This window comes from Elgaria multicarinata, chromosome 1 (assembly GCF_023053635.1).
Source record: "Elgaria multicarinata webbii isolate HBS135686 ecotype San Diego chromosome 1, rElgMul1.1.pri, whole genome shotgun sequence".
In the NCBI taxonomy this organism is placed as follows: Eukaryota; Metazoa; Chordata; class Lepidosauria; order Squamata; family Anguidae; genus Elgaria; species Elgaria multicarinata.
This window is the reverse complement of record NC_086171.1, coordinates 160,825,974-160,839,965: the sequence shown is the minus strand read 5'-3', so window position 1 is coordinate 160,839,965 and position 13,992 is coordinate 160,825,974. Positions and strand designations below refer to the sequence as shown.

Here is a 13,992-nt window from a genome sequence, read left to right as displayed (position 1 = left end):
TACCGGTGGAGGAACCACCATTAAGGGCTTCGATTTCGGAGGGAGAAATTAGAGACTCCCCTCTAAACACTATCACGGAGTGCCCTGTACAGCCACTATCGGAGCATGGGCTTTCCCCTCCTTGGTACCGTGAGGAAACTCATCCTGCAGTCGATAGCAGAAACCGTCGGTACCGAACGATGTCTCCACACTATCGCCCCCGAGACCTCTCCCCTACTTCAATTGCATCAGAGTACTCAGGATGTCAGCGCTCTTTCCACGGCGATCACTCCAGCTCGCCTGCTAGAAGGCATGATTATTATGCTGATTGGTCACCGCCTCCATATCGCCCATTTTATTATGACGACTGGAGGCACCGTAGGGAACAAGACTATTATGACTATTATGAGAGGCAGCCACACTTGCCGTACCCACGTTTTTGACAGCCACCATCAGAAACTGTCTCTCGTCCCCCACCTCCTCCCGATGTCAACCCTATGCCACCACCACCTCCACTGCAACCGATGTGCCCTTCGAACCCGACGCAGCTGGCGCCGGCAACGTAACCATCCGCATCGCTACCGACCGCTTCGGTACTGAACGTGAATATCCCTTCTCACACTATGCACCTACACTTCAATCTGAAGAAGACTATCAGTCTGATTCTTCGCAGGACGCCTCCCCAACGCCGTCTGTTCCTTCACCAGATGATTTAGTTGCCACTCCCGATATAGTCTCCCCGTCAGAGGACCTGGCTCACTTTGCCGAGCAAGTCCAAAGGATGGCGAGGTCTTTGGGCATTGAAATGTCCCAACCCTTGGAAAAGATGAATGATCCAGTCTATGATGATGTATATTGTGAATCAGCTACACCAGCTGCCATCCCGTACTTACCTGTGCTATTAAAGACGGCCCAACAATCCTGGAAGTTGCCATCCTCTATGCCCCCAACTTCTAAGAGATTAGAGAACCTGTATAAGATAAAAGAAAAGACAGCATCATTCCTATTCACTCACCCTAAACCTAACTCCATCGTAGTAGAGGCCTCGCAAGGGCGTTCTCAGAGAAGACATAATGCGCCTATCGATAAGGAAGGGTGTAGACTTGATGGCCTAGGCAGAAGAATTTACTCATCCACTGCACTATTACTGAGAGTTCATAATTACCAAGCCATCATGGCAAAATACCAACTCTTCCTATGGGAGAAGATGGCATCCCTCTGTGGTTATCTTCCGGATGATCAGAGAGAATTGGCCACAGTTTTCTACACGGAGGCGATGAGGCTATCTCGTCAAGAATTAAACACGGCTTGTCATGCCACGGACTGTGCTTCAAAAGCCATGATTGCTTCTATTGCGCTTAGAAGACATGCATGGCTACGATCAGCGGGCTTGTCCCAAGAGGCGCGTACTCGTATAGAGGACTTGCCTTTTGATGGGAAGGGATTATTCAACTGCTCCACCGATGAATCGATGGAAAGTATTCAGAAGGCCAAGAACACAGCCAAAAGAATGGGTATTGGGCAACAGCAGCAACAAAGACCTTTCCGCCAAAGACGCTGGTTCAGGAACCAATCACAATCCTTTCCTAGACAACAACAGCCAAAAGAAGGATTATATCAGTATCACCCTCAAGCGCAATACAAGAAGCAACAATTCACCGGACGTTTCAGACAAAACAAGGGCAAACCGGACGGAGCCCAGAAATGCCGTCTTTGACTGCCCAACTGTTCCTATTTTTTCCCCGTTTTGGAGAAATTCTCGCCCCATTCTACCCTACATGGGCTATCATCACTACCGATACATGGGTCCTAGACATCATCCGCTGGGGCTACAAAATAGAGTTTACTGCCATCCCTCCGCTCAGGATCGCAAGATCTTCACCACCTACAGACGCCCTTCTTCAAGAAACTTCATTTCTGATGAGAAAGGGCGCTATAGAACACTTATCCCCAAGCAATCTGAATCTTGGGGTTTACTCCCGTTATTTTACGGTCCCAAAGCGAGATGGAGGCCTTCACCCCATTTTGGACCTCAGAGAACTGAACAAGTTCATCAAGCCCAAAAAGTTTCGGATGAACTCTTTAGCAACCATCCTCCCATTCCTTTCTCAAGGAGATTGGTTTACAGCAATCAATCTCAGGGATGCATATTTCCATGTGTCAATCCACAAACACCATCGTCATTTCCTTCGCTTCCTCATAGGGGAAGAAATTCTCCAATTCAAAGTCCTACCGTTCGGCCTTTACACTGCTCCTCGAGTTTTCACAAAGTGCATGGCCCCTGTATGCGCTTATCTCAGGACTCAAGGAGTAGAAATCTATCCATATCTAGACGACTGGCTACTGGTGGCAAGTTCGAAACAGGAGGCCATTCACAACACCAGGCTCACGTCCAACCTCCTTTCTGCAGTAGGCCTCTGCATCAACGAGGAAAAGTCCACTTTCATACCCACTCAAAGGATAAAATTCCTAGGAGCTATTCTGGACTCAACTCTCTCCAAGGCTTTCCTTCCGGAATAAAGGGCCGCCACGTTACTAACACTAATGCTCAGACTTTGTCGGTCGCGCAGCATATCTGCCTTCCAGGTACAGAGACTACTTGGATTCATGGCAGTGACGGTGAGCGTTGTGCCATGGGCCCGCCTTCACATGAGGCCCATGGCACAACTGCGGTTGCTGCGGGAATACGACAACACCATGAACGCTCATCGAGTCAGACTTTTGATCCCTATCGCACTGAAGAAGTCCCTTCTATGGTGGACAAACAAAGCCAACATCATGCAAGGCTTGGACTTTAGACCCCCTCGGCCATCCAAGGTCTTGGTGACGGATGCGTCGTTGGTAGGCTGGAGCACCCACCGCGGAAAAATGAAAATCCAACAGCGTTGGAATTTTCTCAGCAGGAGAAAACACATAAATGTTTTAGAACTACTGGCGGTCCAGAAGGCATTACATGCTTTCTGGCGGTCTCTAGCAGAACATGCGGTCCAGATCCGCACAGACAACATGGCTGTTGTCTGACACGTCAACAAACAAGGGAGAACCCGCTCTATGGATCTGATCACGTTGACCCTAGAAATATTCCACTGGGCAATTGCTCAGGACATGGCACTATCCGCCCTTCATATCGCAGGCCAAGACAATATTTTGGCAGACAATCTCAGCCGCAACTTCGTGAACACACATGAGTGGAGAATGTCGAGATCTGCACTTGCAGATGTTTTTCGCACATGGGGCCAGCCGGCAATAGACCTGTTTGCGTTGCCAGAGAATGCCGTCTGCAGCTGTTTTTGCACATGGGGGGGTCACGGACTAGCATCCCTAGGGGACGCCTTCCAAATGACCTGGTTGGGCCATCTACTTTACCTGTTCCCCCCAATACCTCTCATCCCCAAAGTGATAGGGAAGCTACGCAGGGACAATTCCAACGCCATACTAATAGCCCCCTGGTGGCCAAGGCAACCTTGGTTCACGCTGCTTCTCAAACTGTCATCAGCGGAATTCATCAGGTTGCCTCAACGGCCCAACCTAATCTACAAGGAAGAAGGTCTCATTCTCCACCCAGATGTGCATACCCTAAATCTAATGGCTTGGAGGATACGGGTTCAATAGACCAGCAATCTCTCCCTGCAGACGTATGGAAGGTGATACTGGCAGCTAGAAAGCCAGCCACTAGAAAATCATACGATACGAAGTGGGAGTCGTTCTATGCTTTTGTCTTAGCAAGGGACGAGAACCCTGTCTCAGCACCCATTTCTACAATCCTTTTATTTCTCTATTCGTTGTTTAAAAGGGGTCTTAAGTTTTCATCACTTAGAGTGTATCTGGCAGCTATTTCTGCTTCGCACCAATGGATTCTAGGATGTTCTGTATTCACACACCCCTTGGTTAAACGTTTTATGAAGTGAATGAAGAATACCATCCTTCCGGTTCGTTCCTTTGTTCCCCAAAGGAGTCTCTCTGTAGTCCTAAAAGCGCTTTCAGGCAAGCCATTTGAGCCCTTAGCAACCACGGACCTCCATCTATTAACTTTTAAAGTTGCATTCCTGGTTGCCATCACGTCTGCTAGACGCTCATCAGAATTAGCCGCAATTCGCATGGATCCCCCTTACACTGTATTCCACGCCAACAAGGTTGCCCTTAGGCCAGATCCGGCTTTTCTCCCTAAGATTGTCTCGACATTCCACTTCAGCCAAGATATCGTCCTGCCAAGTTTTTTTCCTTCACCATCCTCTCCTCTAGAATCAACCTTGCATACTTTAGATGTTAGTCGTGCTCTCACCTTCTATCAGTCTAGAACAGCCTGTTTTCAGAAATCCCAACGACTGTTTATTTGCTATGGAGGAGTGAAAAACGGTCTACAAGTCTCTTCAGAGAAATTATCAGCCTGGGTCGTACAGACTATTAAGTTAGCGTATGACCTTGCTGGCCTGCCCCTGGAAGGTAGAGTGCGCTCCCATTCCACAAGAGGGGTCGCTATTACTACAGTGTTTGAGAGAGGAATCTCCATACCAGACCTCTGTAAAGCGGCCACCTGGGCAACGCCACTGACGTTTGCCAGTCACTATCGCCTGGGCATTCGGGCACGTCAGGATTGTGCCTTCGGGCGTGCCGTGCTGTCGGCAATCCTTTAAAGAACACATCTCGTCTGACACCACCCTCCTCCGGTAAGTCAGCTTGTTATTCGCCCATAATGTGTGATGCACAGAGACCACGAAGAAGAAAGACAGGTTGCTTACCTGTAACTGTAGTTCTTCGAGTGGTCATCTGTGCAGTCACACAACCCTCCCACTGTCCCCACTATGGTGTCATACCTGACTACGTAGTGGTTTTTACCTCAGTGAGACTGTTTAGGCGGTTTTCAGGAACTGAGGAGCTAGGGCGGGAAACCCCGAGCATGCTCAGTGGACGGTGGGGGAGGGTTTCCAGCCCAAAAATGGTTTTCAGCTAGGGAACTTTCCGGAGCTGGCTCCGCGCAGGTGCAGAGCCCATAATGTGTGACTGCACAGATGACCACTCGAAGAACTACAGTTACAGGTAAGCAACCTGTCTTTTGGATTACTGCAATGTGTTATACGTGGAGCTGCCTTTGAAAACGGTCTGGAAACTTCAGCTGATACAAAACAGGGCAGCCCACCTACTATCAGGGACTGGCCAGTGAGACCATATCATGCCAGTCCTTCTACAACTTCATTGGCAGCCAGTCCAGGCCCGATTCAAAGTGGTGGTACTAACATTCAAAGCCCTAAACGGCTTGGGGCCAGGTTATTTGAAGGAACGCCTCCTCCCATATGTGCCTGCCTGGACCTTAAGATCATCCACAGGGGTCCTTCTCCGCGAACTCCTGCCAAAGGAAGTGAGGCAGGTGGCTACTAGGAGGGCTTTCTCTGCTGTGGCACCCCAGCTGTGGAATGATCTCCCCAGAGAGGTTCGCTTGGCGCCTACAGTGTACACCTTTCATCGCCAGCTGAAGACCTTTTTATTTTCTCAGTACTTTAACACTTAATTTAACTTAAATTTAAACTTTGCTGTTTTAATTCCATATTTTAACCTATATCAATTTTTCTGTGTGGTTTTAATCCTGGTTGTGCTTTTTATATTGTAGTTTGTATTCGTGTTTTTAAATTGTTGGTTGTTTTTATGTTCTTCATGGTTTTAATTTTTGTGAACTGACCAGAGAGCTTTGGCTATTGGGCGGTATAAAAATGTAATAAATAAAAATAAATAAATAAAATATCTAAGAGTCGCCATACCACATCAAGCAACTGGTCCACTTTGTCTTCTAAGTAGATACTTTTATAATTTAATGAGAGCTGAAGCATACTCTGTAGAATCTAGAGTATTATAAATCTAGAGTACAGATGGCTTCCTGATGCTCCCTTATTGTCTCTTCTGCAGAAAACCAGGTGGCTCAGGAGACTGAGGAGGTGTTCCAGAGCTACGTTTACTACCGATATCAGCAGGAGCACACTGAGGGGGATGTGCCAGAAGACCCAGAAATAGCTGAGATCCGTCAGGAGCCAGATAGGTATGACTGCATAGATTTTACATCCTGTTCCCTCCCAAAACACAAGACGTGGCCACATGTCCGCCTCCCTCCACATTCCCATCTAACCATTTCCTTTGTCTTTTGGGCAGCATCCCCAACCAGGTGGGCAGGCGCCTGGTCGTCATCGCCGATGACATCAATAAACGCTACGATAAGGAGTTCTCTGATATGCTGAAGTCACTGCAGCCAACGATGGACAACGCTTATGAGTATTTCATCAACATAGCTTCCAGGTAGGTCAGGCAGGGAGCTGAGGCTGGATTCTTCTCCTTGCACAAAGAGTTCCCGAATGGAGCCCTGAAGGGTCCCCTTATAAGAAAGGGGCAGGTCAACGCTAAGTAGGCAAGAGATTTATACAAGCTCTTAGCAGATCATCCCATCAGCTCAAAGCTATTCCTCTAAGCCCCACTCTCAGCTCTTTGCTTCCTCAGAGTCTGAAGCCAACTGGCAACTGCTGTTGTTTTAACTAGGTCCTCCTCCAGCCCTTGCTTTCTAAGTGGCATAGGTCCCATTTAGAAGACACCTTAGACCATGGCTTTAACCATGGTGGTTAAGCCAGAAAGACAGCCTGTGTTCAGAAGACACCTTAAACCATGACTTTAACCATGGTGAATAAGGCAAAAAGCTTTATTCACCATGGTTAAAGTCATGGTTTAAGGTGTCTTCTAAACACAGCCTGGCTTTCTGGCTTAACTACCATGGTTAAAACCATAGTTTAAGGTGTCTTCTGAACGGGCCATAAAGACCTGTAGTGTTTTCCAAGGCTGTTGTAATTCACATGTAATTCACAACATAGGAGCCGTTTAGCAAATTCTCTGATTTATCTACTTCCAGAGGGGTAGCCATATGTATCTGCTGCAGAAAAAAAACACAAGTCTTTGGGCATCTACCTTAAAGATTATCACATTTATTAAGGTGCAAGCTTAATAAATAGGTTAATCTTTTAAAGTGCCACCAGACTCTTCATTGTTTCTGATTTATCTGACAAGCCTGAATGGAAAGGCAATTTCTTCTTCAGTTTTTTTAGAAACAGCGAACGCCTCTGAATACCTATGGTGCTGACCCTCTTTGAGCCTGAGGGCCGGATTCTATTTCTGAGAAGCTCCCGAGGTGGCTGGAGACAATGGCGGAAGGGGGTGGGGGTCAAAGTGCCAAAACTACCTGTGTATTTTTGCCTAATGCTCTCACTGCTCATTACTAATGTTTAGGGGAGGCATTTCAGCCTTTCAGAATGGGGGCAGGGGAAAACTGTGCAAAGGTCAGGAAGCCACCAAATGATTGGCACTCGGGGTGGGGCCATGGGAAGGGGGCGTGGCAATGTTAGCCAATCGGCCAAGCAGACTGGATAAACCTCTGTGATTGGTAGTTTTGATTATTTATGAACAGTGCAATCCTATGCAAATTTAGACAGGGAACAGTCCTACAACTCCCAGCATCCCATGCTGGGAGTTGTAGGACTGTTCCCTGTCTAAATTTGCATAGGATTGCGCTGTTCATAAATAATCAAAACTACCAATCACTTATCAATACAGTACTCAATTACTAGCAATTATACAAGGAGCAGGCATTAACTGACGGCATTCACTAGATGGGTTGCTTTGGAGAGCCCTTAGCTTGTCCATAGTGGTGAATGCCAAAATGAAGGGCTTGGGTCAGGTGTGTCCTTCACAATTTCTCTCACTTTCTGCCAAAGAACCCACAACATAGACATACCCATATGTAGGTGCACGCCCATCCACTCCCTGTTCTCTGCTAATGTTGTTTAACTGTCTCTTCTGTCCTCTCTTCCTGCTTTCCCTTCCTTGGGAAGCCAAGCGGCGTTGTTCTCACTGCTTTACCACCCTGAGGTAGTCATTATGCTACAACCAGGTAAATTAACACTACAGTACTTTCCCGTTCTTTCTTTTCAGTGGTAATACGTGTAAACCCTCTCCATTCCATACTATGCCTGCTAAACGTCCTGCAACACATATCTCCAAGGTTCTGCAATGTGGCATCCAGCCATGTCATAATTCTCATTTCCTCTTATAATGTTGTGTTTGGGATTTTTTTTAAAAAAAGGCTTTTGTAAAAACGTTATCGGACAAGTCCGCCAAAGAAGCTTTCCAGGCAGCTAACAACCACGTTAAAATGCATATAAAATTCAAGAACACTAAAGTATCAAGAACAAAAACAAATCACGATAGCAATGTTAGATAACCAGTCAAGCAGACTGGATAAACCTCTGTGCGGCCATGCAGCAGGATGAGGTGATCGAGTTCGGTAGATAGTGCCATCCCAGAAAAGGCCCTGCTTCTCACCTCTAGACTATGGTGCCAAGAGCAGCACCCATCTTGAAGATTTAGGAGCTGGAGCAGGCATAATATAGAAGATGGTATTTCTTGTCTTTGTGTGGGTAGAAATTGAAATTATCAGCTTCAACCAGCCTTTTTTCCCTACCTGGTGCTGCCAAAGGCTTAAACAAGTGCTGTCTTAGCTTTGCTTCTCAATTCTATAGCAGCCTTCCCCAACGTGGTGCCCTCTACATGCGTTTGACTACAACATGTAGTGTGATGTAGTGGCTAAAGTATTGGACTGGGAGTCGGGAGATCCAGGTTTTAGTCCCCACTCTGCCAAGGAAACCCACTGGGTGACTTTGGGCCAGTTAGTCTCTCAGCCCAACCTACCTCACAGGGTTGTTGTTATGAGGATAAAATGGAGAGGAGCAGGATTATGTATGCCGCCTTGGGTTCCCTGGAGGAAAAAAGGCGGGATATAAATGCAATAATAAATAAGCTCATCTGGAGGGCACCAGGTTGGGGAAGGACACTTTAGAGTATACTCTGTTATCATACAATTGTAGAGTTGGAAGGGGCCATTTCAGCTATTGAGTCCAACCTCCTGCTCACTACAGGAATGCTGTTTAAAGCATCCCAGACAGGTGGCTCTCCGGTCTTTGCTTGAATACCTCCAGTGACAGAGAGCCCACCACCTCCCTAGGCAGTTAGTTTAATTGTCTGACTGTTAGGACGTTTTTCCTGCTGTTCTGCTGAAATCTGCCTTTCTGTAACTTAAGCCTATTATTTTGGGTCAAACCGTCTTGTATAATGGAGAACAGGCTACGTCTGACTTCTACGAGACAAGCCTTTAGGTACTTAAAAAGTGCCGTCATGTCCCCCTTCAGTCTTCTCTTGTCTAGGCTAAACGTAGAACTTAGTTGGGTTCTATCTCAGCTGACTTTCTGTTGTGCTGGTGGAGAGGGGTTGGATCATGGGGCATTTTTCAAAGCAGGGGAGCATTCAAAAATATCTTCCCTAATCAGAGTCTGAAATGCAATCCATTCTACCACCTCAGGACTCTTCCTCCTCCTTCCATTCTTCATACAGACCAGGCCTAAGTCCCACTGCTAGAGGAGCTGCAGTGCTTTGAGAGGCCCTTGGGGCCTCCCATCCAAGAAGTGCATGTTTTAACTCGAGGAAGGGGTCCGAATGGAAAGTGGCTCAAATTTAGTAGCAGCTGTGCATTCTGTTGATTATATTAATTGGACGAATAGCTTGAACAAGATCTGTGTGTGGATTCTTTCTCCCTTGATAATACACAGGTCTGTTAGAATATGCCTCGTGGGAGCATAAGTGACTCTGGTCTGCTCACACTAGCATAGTTTCCTGGAGTGTCCTGGAGATGCTTTATTGGAGCTAGCAGGATGTGAAGAAGTGGCGCCCCAGTAGAGGGCAGCCAAGAGCCATCCATCCAAATAGCCCTTATTTTTTAAAATCCTCTTTTCCACAGTTTGTTTGAAAGTGGCATAAACTGGGGTCGTGTGATAGCACTGCTGGGCTTTGGCTACAGGATGGCCATCCATGTCTACCAGCATGGGTTGACCGGCTTCCTGAGGAAAATTGCACGCTACATCGCTGAGTTTGTGCTTCGCAACAATATCGCCCGGTGGATTGCCCAACAAGGAGGATGGGTAAGTGAACCTCAGAGCCATCCCAGAGGAGTGGTTTTTTTTCCAAACACACATGCACACAAGCCCCTCACTTGTTTCTCTTCACATGAAAGTAGGCTTGCTCTGACCTGGGATGAATGGGGGTTGTGGGCAGAATTAAGTCTCCTCCCTTGCTCATAGACTTAAAGGCTAGGATACCAATGGCAGGCCTGCCCCTTTCCACAGGGCTCCTTGGCAAAGGGCTTTAGAGCAGGTCAGACCATTGATTCACCTAGTTCATTATTGTCTGAGGACTGGCAATGGCTCTCCAGAATTTCAGACAGGGGCCTTTCCCAACCTTGCCTGGAGATGCCAGGGACTAGGACTGGTACCTTCTGCATCTAAAGCAGGGGTGGACATCATGCAGGGAGCCTGACCCACTGCTGGTGAATTTGCCGCAGGAATTCGGCAACCAAAAAGGGCTTATTTCCCCTTATATTATGCAGAGGTGGGCAACACGCAGCCTGTGGGCCACATGTGCCCCCCCAATCTCCCCCCCATGACATCCATAGTGGCTATGGAATGTCCAAATGACCAAGTTCAGCATGCGTGCTGGCTAAATTCGCCCCTTTGGGCCCTCTGTAGCCACTATGGAGCACTAAACAGGTTAAATTTCAAGTGAAGACAAGCAAAATTTAACCATTATAGCACTACAGCGTGTTTTGCCATAACATTCCAGTGACAATCCAGCGATTTTAACCATTATTTTTAGCTTTTAGCTCGTGAACTACAATGTGTGCCAGGGATCAAAATGGCCCCCGGACTGCCATAAGTTGCCCACACCTTTATTAAAGGAAAGCAAGGTGCTGTTTGTTGCTGAAATTTGGCAGTATGGTAGCAGAACAGAAGAATCTGCTCTTTTTTTGCTGATGATGCATTTTTGCAGTAAATTCAGCGGCACAGTGAGGGGGGCAGGGTATGGACCCCAGTGGGTTTCAGGTGTGTGGCGTGGGGTGGGAATTGTCCCCTGGACCTGCCCACCCCCGATCTAAAGCATGTAGTTTATCACTGAGCTACAGTGTCTGCACCTGTGCTTCTCTTACGGCCTTTTCTCTGATGGTCCAGGTGAAATTTGAGCTGCCTGCTGTCAGCTTCTGATAGGAGGGTGAACACCTGAGCCAGTAGCTGCTCTCCCTCACTCCTCATCCTTCACCTCTTCGGTTGCAGCTTCTCTGTCCCAGTGCCCACATAGGCAGTATGACTTTGCCTAGGTCAGGTGTACCGCACCAGAAGCAAGCCCTGGATCTCAAGGCATTTGAGGCCCGTTTTACACGTTTTCGTTTGTAGAAACTAGGAAAACATGTCACAATTTGTACATGTACATAATTCATCACATGAACTTGTGCTAGGATCTCACACAATTGGACATGAATTCACAAGGTGTGCATTGGGATGTATAAGCAGCAAATTATACATAGGCCATATAAACATGGTTTTCATGAATTTTCCTACGTGTGCTTTGGAGCCCTTATTAAAGTTTGAAAGCCATAAATACATGTCTACATCTAGAACAGCCTGGCCATGCTGCCTGGGGGTGATGGGAATTGTAGTCTCCACACATCTGGAAAGCACCAGGTTGGGGAAGGTGATCCTTTCGTTTTATATTTAACAGTAGTTTTCTTTCCCCTAGGTGGCAGCACTGGACTTAAGCAATGTTTACTTGAAGTATGCGGTGATAGTGGCAGCCATTATCTTGCTGGGCCATTTTGTGGTGCGGCGTTTTTTCACAGACTGACCGAGAAGGAAAGTGTTGCTGGCCACTTGCACGCCAGCCATTGACTCACTGCTCTGTGGTGATACTTTCAAAGACAGGAGGATCCAGGGAACAACCAAAGGAAACCCCGATGTGTTTTGCCAGCTTCTATCCCAATATGGCCTCCGTTTCTTAATCATCCACATGGAGATTCCAAAGCAGGAGATCTACAGCATAGTACTATAAGGAAGGGTGGAAATGAGCGTGGGACAGGATTTATTACTTCAAGAAGCCACGGGGACCAGTGGTGAGAACCGTGAGAGGCTGTGGTGTCCACAGTGCTGCAGGAGAGAAAAGGGACATGATCTCCTCCATGACGTCTCTTAAGAAGAACAAATCCTTTTCCAGAACATTCTCAGGTCCACATTAATTGTAGCCTTTTGCAGTTTTGTCCCCATGGAAAGCAGAATCTCCACGAGCATCATGTGGCATCATGGCTAGCTCTTTGCATATGTGCTGAGATCAATTCCTTTGCCTCCATGAGCTTTTTCAGTTCTGAAATTATCAGGTGGTCGATTAGGAGGCCATGTAGATCTGTCCTTGGATTTATCCAAGGATCATCTACCTGATTAGCCCCTTCTATGATCTGTGGATATCCATATAGGCATAATGTATTTCAGAGGAGAGAGAAAAAAGATACAAAACCCCTACAATACTTCATGAGATGTGGGCCTCTCTTTCATCCGCCAGATTATTTCCTAGCCCAGGTATGGAGTTCAGCACTTGTCAGTGGTTCTCTTATCATCACCTCACTTGCTTTTAACTACCCTGCAATAATCCTTCTCTGTCAGTGGAGCAAGCCAGCCTTTGCTAAAGGGCTTGAATGGGGCCTTGTTTCTCTTCTAGTTGAATCCAAAGGATGTTGAGACTTCATGTGTGTTTGTTTTTCAGATTCCATCATATTTTCCCCCTTTAGACCATCAGTAGCCAAAAGTTAAATTTGCCTTACACAAATGATGGATGAAAAGAGACATTTGATTTCCTGCTAATACATTATTTGGAACCTCTGTTTTCCTTTAAGATATATGGCCATGATCCAGCCAGGTTAAGCACATTTTAAGGCTACAATCCCATACATCGGGAGTTACTGAAATTGGTGAGACTTGCTTCTGAGTAAACAGGCAGATAATAAGGCTGCATGTCCTACTGCTGGGGTAGGAAATGTGTGGCCCTACAGATGTGGGACTCCAACTCCCATCAGCCCAGCCAGTATAGTCAATGGTCAGTAATAATGGGAGTTGCAGTCCAACATCATCTGGAGCATCACACATTCCCCATCCTTGTCCTGCTGATTTTAATTGTGAAGTTGAGCATGTGCTTAACTTGCCCAGTGAAATAAATAAGGACTTAGAAGTGCTTAACTTAGTCTGGATCATGCTTACCTGGAGTTCACCAAGCATTTCAGTGGAAATACATTATCCTGAGTAGTAAAGAGTGACAGGTGTGTAGGGCTGGTGTTTCCATTGCGAAGTTGCTGTTTCTTAAAGTCCCTTTTGGCTTAAAGAAACCAAAATGAGTGGTATTCCTTCCCTAACACTCACTGCAGTCTTTCCCTGCTGCTAGATTTCACTTTGTTGAAATCTGGGATAAAGCTACCATTGATTTTAGTAAAGCCACGATTTTGAACATACAACTGTGGGTTATTTTTCCTTGCTATGTCAGACCTGATTAATAGTGGTTTTTTCATATCTCTCTTTCTGTTACCAAAAGCTATTAATCAGAAGACTTGAAATGCATACCTAGTCTGTACATTTTTGAAGGTTTTTTTAAAAGTCACTCCAACTTAGACCCCCCCTATATGTGTCAGCAATATTTTTTTTTCTTAAAATGATTAATTTGGCTAACCATTTTCAAACTTGGTCATGTTCTTTAAAGAATTGTCATGAGTATGTTTTGACACCTTGTATTTTATCTCCATCCTATGCAACCTTGCTTTGAAGCAAGACCTATTTTGTTTCCAAGGAACATGCTTGCGGTGCCTTAAACTTCAACATTCCCTATTTTTAGAAGCTGAGAGAAAAGTCATTTCCAGAAACTGTTGCAAACAAGCTCGTTCTAAATCCCTTAAGAATTAGAATGGATTCTATGGCTCACCTAGTCCATTCCCTTCAACGTCAGAGTAGATATCTTATAGCAGGAGTGGGCAGAAGGTAGATCTCCAAATGCTTTGGATTTTAACTCCCAGAGGCCCCTGTCAGCAGGAATGCACACAGCTGAAGTCCAAAATATCTGGAGAGCTACTTT

The 13,992-nt window shown here is 46.3% G+C and overlaps 1 protein-coding gene across 1 annotated transcript in view; it reads left to right on the top strand.

Moving 5' to 3' along the window:
• The window catches only part of BAK1 (BCL2 antagonist/killer 1), a 42,079-nt gene extending 30,230 nt beyond the window's left edge, over nt 1-11,849 (top strand). The window contains exons 3-6 of the mRNA XM_063118924.1: nt 5,878-6,007; nt 6,118-6,261; nt 9,797-9,977; nt 11,626-11,849. Coding sequence (XP_062974994.1) covers nt 5,878-6,007; nt 6,118-6,261; nt 9,797-9,977; nt 11,626-11,730 — 560 coding nt within the window. The 3' untranslated portion in view covers nt 11,731-11,849. The remainder of the gene's footprint in view (nt 1-5,877; nt 6,008-6,117; nt 6,262-9,796; nt 9,978-11,625) is intronic.
• The last annotated feature ends 2,143 nt before the right edge of the window (nt 11,850-13,992 follow it).